Below are 7604 nucleotides of genomic sequence, written 5' to 3' on the forward strand. Positions count from 1 at the left end.
TGGCTGGAGCTACATTCTGTATAAATAAAGATTTCACAAATATAAAGGGAGAAAGAGAGAGGGAGGGAGAGAGAGAGAGAGAGAGAAGGAGAGAGAAAGGGAGAGAGAAAAGGGATTTTTTTTTTTTTTTTTTTAGGCCAAATGACTTTTCCCCTGCCCTATTTCACCCTCTTTCTTTCTTTCTTTCTTTCTGTCTTGGTTTATTTTTCCTTTTTGCTCTTCTTAAACAAGTTCTTTATCTTGGATCCGTTTTTTATCCGTTTTTTCTCACTGCCATCGCACGAGTCCTGGGAGGAAGTGCTTTGGAGTTTGGCCTCCTTGCTCATCTTGCCCTCTGTGTCCAGTGAGCTGAGGGAGGGGTAGCGTGGCTCGGGAACTGGCCCGCTGGCGGGCAGCTGGCCCAGACTGTAGGACTTCTCCAGGACGCCATTGTAGACCTTAGGGTTAGGCTGAAAGGTCAAACTCTGGGATTCTGGGATGGCACGGGTGAGGTCGGGTGACCCCTTTTGAGGTTTGGCAGATGCTTCAGGGGCAGCGGTTGGGGAGGTGTCCATGGTAACAAGCTGTGCCTCCTGGGTAAGGAGGAGAAACTCCTCGCGGGAGATCTTGCGCTGCGGGGTCTCCGCACCTGTAGCACAAGAGCTTGAGAACTGCTTCCTGCTCTGGGAGGAGCTGAGGGAGTCGGAGTCTGAGCAGGTGTCCTGTGTATCCCTGTGGGGAGGAGTGAGAACACACACCACAGATTACATATGTGAGATGAACCAATCTCACACACACACACACAAACACACACACACACAACATGCACACAAACACAGGCAGACACAGACATAGACACACACTCACTCACTTACACACACACACACACACACACACAGTTTACAATATCACAAACCAGTTCCATGATGTGGAGTGAAAAACAGCATTATCTTGCTGAAAATAGCCATATAGGTTATCTGTGCTGACCCAAACCTAAAGTCTAAAGTTATTTGGATACCAGTAGCTAGAGGCTAATGTCCCAGAGCCAGTGAAGAAATGTCTTGAAAGAAAGAAATGTTTTAAAAGGCTGTTACAGGCTCAGATGTTATTGAAAAACCATGAAGAGGCGTAAGACATTCCAGTGATCTACAGTTTACTTGAAAGGAATTTTCTAAGCAAGAGCAGGAAAAAAAATCCAACAGCAAGAAGAGAAATACTCAGACGTGTAACTAAGAACTGAGACGCTGGCCAAATGTAAGTGTCACATTCACACTTCTAAATCATTTTGAATCTTACAAAAACATAAACAAATAGCAATTACGCATTCAAATTTGCTGCAGGATGTAATTTTAAACTCTGACCCATGCAGAGGTCAGGTCAGCTTAGCAGAGTGACCTGTAGCTTCCCTTCCACACACTCCTTTAAATCCAGAGTTCAAAACGCATTTTTACAGCCAAGATTTCTGTTGTACCTCTCTATGCTCAAGTCATTTCCTCTCTCATCATTCTCTGTGCTCAAGTCACTTTTCCTCTCATCATTCTCTATGCTCAAGTCATTTCCTCTCTCATCATTCTCTTTGCTCAAGTCACTTTTCCTCTCATCACTCTCTATGCTCAAGTCACTTTTCCTCTCATTCTCTGTGCTCAAGTCACTTTTCCTCTCATCATTCTCTATGCTCAAGTCACTTTTCCTCTCATTCTCTGTGCTCAAGTCACTTTTCCTCTCATCATTCTCTATGCTCAAGTCACTTTCCCTCTCATTCTCTGTGCCCAAGTCACTTTTCCTCTCATCACTCTCTATGCTCAAGTCACTTTTCCTCTCTCATCATTCTCTATGCTCAAGTCACTTTTCCTCTCTCATCATTCTCTATGCTCAAGTCACTTTTCCTCTCATCACTCTCTATGCTCAAGTCACTTTCCCTCTCATTCTCTGTGCCCAAGTCACTTTTCCTCTCATCACTCTCTATGCTCAAGTCACTTTTCCTCTCTCATCATTCTCTATGCTCAAGTCACTTTTCCTCTCATCATTCTCTATGCTCAAGTCACTTTTCCTCTCATCATTCTCTGTGCTCAAGTCACTTTTCCTCTCTCATCATTCTCTATGCTCAAGTCACTTTTCCTCTCATTCTCTATGCTCAAGTCACTTTTCCTCTCTCATCATTCTCTATGCTCAAGTCACTTTTCCTCTCATCACTCTCTATGCTCAAGTCACTTTTCCTCTCATCATTCTCTATGCTCAAGTCACTTTTCCTCTCATCATTTTCTGTGTCACACCCTCCACAGCAATATGCATGTGCTTGGATGTCATGAAAAGCATCCAAATTTATTATTATCATTGTCATTATTATCATTGTTGTTGTTGTTGTTTCATTGTTGTGTTTGTTGTTGTTATTAAGTGAATAATACTCAGTGGTTATAACAATAAATAAATAAATACGTTTGGCTTGTGGTGTCCTAACTCTTGTGCAGAACTGTAGATTTTAAAAGAAATCATTTTGAAAAAATCATTTTAATAGCCATTCTGAATGATTTCAGTATTTCTGACTAAACTGTGCGTTAAAATGCAGAGTTACGTGTAGATGTAACAAAATAATCAGGTGACTGTGACAGGGAAATGAGGAGAGCGATGGGGTACCCTTTCTTATCGACGGTGAAGAAGATCTGCTCGTCCTCTCCCTCGGTGCGGTAGGGCAGTGGGGCGGAGGCCATGGAGAGCAGGTCAGGGTCAGGGGACACCAGACTGGACTGCTGGCAGCTCAGGAGACTCCGCCGGGAACGACACACGCTGCTGTTCCGCGTCAGAGGAGGTCGCATGAGTGGAGCTGCAGCCAAAACAGAGAGGGTGAGTGTGTGTACACAGACACAGTTGGGGGTGAGTATGTGTATACCCACACACACACACACACACACACACATCCACAACTCATGTGAATTCAGACATAACAAGGAGACAATGCAGATATGGCTGAGCTCAGCTGTGTGTGGTTGGTGGAGTGATTACGAGTAGCTCCCTGAGAACATACACACCACGGGATGGTCTATGGTCAAGTCCCATAGACTTATACATCACAGAATGGTCTATGGTCAAGTCCCATAGACTTATACATCACAGAATGGTCTACAGTCCAGTCCCTGGACACAGACACCAATGTCCACACACATAAACATAGTCCCAGAGAGTTTTAGAGTGACTGAGGTACACGCTGTTGTCTCAGCACACATACGCGCACGCGCACGCACACACACACACACACACACAGACACAGACTCACAGTTAAACTGGGGAATGATTGGGGGCGTGTCTTCGTCCAGGTCGTCCACCCCTCCGGCGATGGGATAAGGAGGTACTGAGACCCTGGGCATAACCACCCAGCTGTGGTCAGAGTAGAGGGACGCCGTCAGAGTCGACAGCCCGGAATTCTGGACCACCGGAAAACCACACAGCTTCTCAATCTGCTGCCAACGGTGCAACCTCTCTCGCAGGCACGCCGTGACCTCTGACAGGGCCTTCCTGGTGTACGCACACGCACACACACACACACACACACACACACACACACACGCATCACGCACACACGTACATGAAATATAAACTAGACATTGCACAAACACAGGCTTGACAAATTGTGAAGAAATACATGATGTGTGAGATGACAGGCTATTGAAGACAAAGCGCAGGATGAAAGGACTACAGAGTTCTCTAATTAAGGGGTTGATAACCATGATTGTGTTTTGCATAATGCATGTACATAGATGAAGGGACATCAGACAGCCACTGGCCTGTTGCATTCGGCCAAAGCAGGCCTGGATCTGTGAGAGAGACAGTCAATGTGAAAATGTGTGTGTGTGTGTGTGTGTGTGGATCTACGCACTTGGCCTCAAGGATCTTATGGTCGACCTCATCCAGAGAGGAACTGTGAGCCACATGGAGGGTTCCAAACACTGAACTTCTCTTCTTTTTTATCTTTTCTGCCTGTTGGTAAATACACAAAGAGATATAGGCTTGGTGAGGTTCATTAGAGAATGAGCGATGTTCTTTCTGATGAACTGACAATAAGACAGGGTCACTCTAGAAAAACACATTCAGCCCTAGACTCTGAGTGTGTGTGTGCTCGCGTGCGTGCGTGCGTGTGTGTGTGTGTGTGTAATTATTTCTCTAGAGGAATATTTTCAGCCCTAGACTCTCTCTTTTTGCATAACTGTTTATTGCTTTGAGAAACTTCCGGATGTCTCATAGCAGGTACAGATAACAGAAAGAGAATAAATTATGCAATTAAATTGTAATTTGCCTGTGTCTTTAGGGACCCATACAAGTGTGCGTGTGTGTGTGTGTGTGTGTGTGAGTGTGTGTGTGTGTGTAATTATCTCTCTAGAGGAATATGGTTTGATGAACATGGTTTGATAAATGCTGTTTATTTTTTATGGAAAGAAATTTGCTTGACCTAAAGGGTTTTGAACCTTTCTTAGGACACTCTATTAGAACTTACCAACTTCACCAACTTTTCTTTCCTCTAATTTAACAAATAAACTAGATAGTGAAGAACATCCACAAAAGTGCCATTTTAAAAATATGATTCAGTTTTTCAATGGATTTAATTTGATTTATTAGCTTAAATGTAGAGCACATAAAGAACGGAGTGGTTTGGAATCATCTTTCAGCGGTCATGTTTGCATTAACAAGAAATCATAAAAAGCAATCTCAGAAAATCTTTTTTTTTTTACTGTTTGTTTTTTTAAAGGCCATCACAGCCTGAAAAGGGAGGAAGTGACATCGCAAACAGCCGTACCTCTTCCTTGGCGACGGTGAGCTGTAACTCAGCGCTCTGTTTTTTGATGTTGTAATATTGCACTTCAACCTCGTGTGTGAGCTGCAGCCACATCTGCAAGGTTTCCGGAACGGACCGCTCCGACTGTAACTCCTTCTCTGCCCTCTTTAACGCCATGCGCACCTGCATACCCAGAACAGAGACGTTAACACACTCAAAAACCCCGGGACTGCTGTCAGTTCAATCTTGATTGGCTAACTTATAAATCTACATCATCTATGTTTACGCATATCATGCTATAACATCTGATTTATGGACCTATATGAGACAATCTAGCGCTACATGAACTAGGAGCTGCTACGATACACATTTGAGCCTATAGACATTTAAACCAGTCACATAGTGTCAATATACCATTTAGACTATTCCCCTGTACAGACATTCCCTGGATTTGTGTTTAGAGGCACAGGGAAAAAATCTATGTCTAGACATTTCTATATCTAGACACTCAGACAATAGGTACATTAACACAGAAGTGCAGATGTGTTAGGTCAGTTCCACACAGATACACCAAGCCTGTGTTCTGTCCCATGTTTGCAGGACAATGTTGAATTTCACACACAGAGACGAATATGCTATATGTGGATTTAAGGACAGACCGGGTAAAAGCCATTACACTGCCCTGGACTTTTCTGTGTTGCATACGGACAAGACATGGACTATAATGCATTTAGACAATACACAGTGTTACACTGACTGGGATATGAAATGAAGTGGAGCTACTTTGCATAAAAATGTAAAAGAGCTAGACTTTGTACGGCAGATATTTTCAGTGTGTATTAACATAGAGACATATAACATAGAGAAAATATTACACTACCTAGACTATACAACGTACATTGATAATCACAGTTTTTGTTCTAATGTTCATGTTAGGATTCCTTATTGTCTCAAAACATCCAAACTTCCTGTTTGGAGAGCAGCAGAGCAGCAGATCTGAGAGGGTTTTGTGAGGTGTTTGGAGAGGAGCAGGTGTGAGAGGGTTTTGTGAGGTGTTTGGAGAGGAGCAGGTGTGAGAGGATTTTGTGAGGTGTTTGGAGAGGAGCAGGTGTGATAGGGTTTTGTGAGATGTTTGGAGAGGAGCAGGTGTGAGAGGGTTTTGTGAGGTGTTTGGAGAGGAGCAGGTGTGAGAAGGTTTTGTGAGATGTTTGGAGAGGAGCAGGTGTGAGAGGGTTTTGTGAGATGTTTGGAGAGGAGCAGACGTGATAGGGTTTTGTGAGATGTTTGGAGAGGAGCAGGTGTGATAGGGTTTTGTGAGGTGTTTGGAGAGGAGCAGACGTGATAGGGTTTTGTGAGATGTTTGGAGAGGAGCAGACGTGAGAGGGTTTTGTGAGGTGTTTGGAGAGGAGCAGGTGTGAGAGGGCTTTGTGAGGTGTTTGGAGAGGAGCAGGTGTGAGAGGGTTTTGTGAGATGTTTGGAGAGGAGCAGACGTGATAGGGTTTTGTGAGATGTTTGGAGAGGAGCAGGTGTGAGAGGGTTTTGTGAGATGTTTGGAGAGGAGCAGATGTGAGAGGGCTTTGTGAGATGTTTGGAGAGGAGCAGGTGTGAGAGGGTTTTGTGAGGTGTTTGGAGAGGAGCAGGTGTGAGAGGGCTTTGTGAGGTGTTTGGAGAGGAGCAGGTGTGAGAGGGTTTTGTGAGGTGTTTGGAGAGGAGCAGGTGTGAGAGGGTTTTGCTAGGTGTTTGGAGAGGAGCAGGTGTGAGAGGGTTTTGTGAGGTGTTTGGAGAGGAGCAGGTGTGAGAGGGTTTTGTGAGATGTTTGGAGAGGAGCAGGTGTGAGAGGGTTTTGTGAGGTGTTTGGAGAGGAGCAGGTGTGAGAGGGTTTTGTGAGGTGTTTGGAGAGGAGCAGGTGTGAGAGGGTTTTGTGAGATGTTTAATGTAGAGCCCCTGGGGCTTTCCCTGGGGCAACTGTTTGATGTCAGAGGTCAGAGGGAGTTTGACTCCTACCTGCACCAGCTCCTCCTCTGCGTATTTGAGTCTGCTCAGCTCACATTCCGCTCCCTGCCGCAGCTCCCGCAGCCGATGCGCCTCCCTCTTTGCACCGGTGATCTCGTCCCTCATCTTCTGCTCCAGGTTCTGTTTCTCCACTGCAACTGTACGGTTCTCCTCCTGAGCTTTCTCCAGTCTGAGACAACCAGACACGGAACCCACTCAGAACCGACTCAGAACCCACCTCTCACTGTTTTAGCCTCTCTGTTTCTCGTTTGTTAGTTTATGGGTTCTAGTTTTAACCTCAGGTATGTCTCTGTACGGTTGTAGTAACTGAAGGACTGGTAAGTTATTGATCACAATTTTAATTCTCATCCTGTCTTCCCATAACTAAACCTAACAGTAACAGCTACTCGGTCGCATCCAATCAGAGCTGTCCTGTACGACTAAGGTACACTGACTAACATGGATGGATTGACAGCAGCATGTACACAGGATTTATGAACAGACAAAGCCATCATAAACATCTACAGTACATCAGGATACACAATAACAACTAACTGAACCAGTTTAACTGTGGTACTCTGAAATGTAGTACAGTGACGAAGGACCATCAGAGAGCACAGAAATACATTCAGTCACACACACACACACACACACACACTTTCAGGTCCTGTCTCTCACCGACTCTGTAGGTCTCTTAGACTCTGCTCTGCGCTCTGTAGGCTCTCCAGATCTTTCATCATCTGGGAGATGTGGACCTTGGATGATTTGTTCTGAACGTAGGCAAACCAGCATCCCCCCACTCCGATGATAATCGACACCATTAGAACAAAATCCTTCAACCAGTTATGGTGTGGGCCTACGGGCAATG

General features: G+C 44.8%; 1 protein-coding gene across 1 annotated transcript in view; it reads right to left on the reverse strand.

Annotated features, from left to right (window-relative positions):
• Positions 1-200: 200 nt before the first annotated feature.
• stim2b (stromal interaction molecule 2b) overlaps positions 201-7604 on the reverse strand; it is a 37400-nt gene continuing 29996 nt past the window's right edge. The window contains exons 6-12 of the mRNA XM_030779131.1: positions 7415-7592; positions 6749-6926; positions 4766-4927; positions 3851-3951; positions 3251-3489; positions 2614-2800; positions 201-711 (exon numbers count right to left, since the gene is read on the reverse strand). Coding sequence (XP_030634991.1) covers positions 201-711; positions 2614-2800; positions 3251-3489; positions 3851-3951; positions 4766-4927; positions 6749-6926; positions 7415-7592 — 1556 coding nt within the window. The remainder of the gene's footprint in view (positions 712-2613; positions 2801-3250; positions 3490-3850; positions 3952-4765; positions 4928-6748; positions 6927-7414; positions 7593-7604) is intronic.

The sequence above is a fragment of the Chanos chanos genome, chromosome 7 (genome assembly GCF_902362185.1).
Source record: "Chanos chanos chromosome 7, fChaCha1.1, whole genome shotgun sequence".
In the NCBI taxonomy this organism is placed as follows: Eukaryota; Metazoa; Chordata; class Actinopteri; order Gonorynchiformes; family Chanidae; genus Chanos; species Chanos chanos.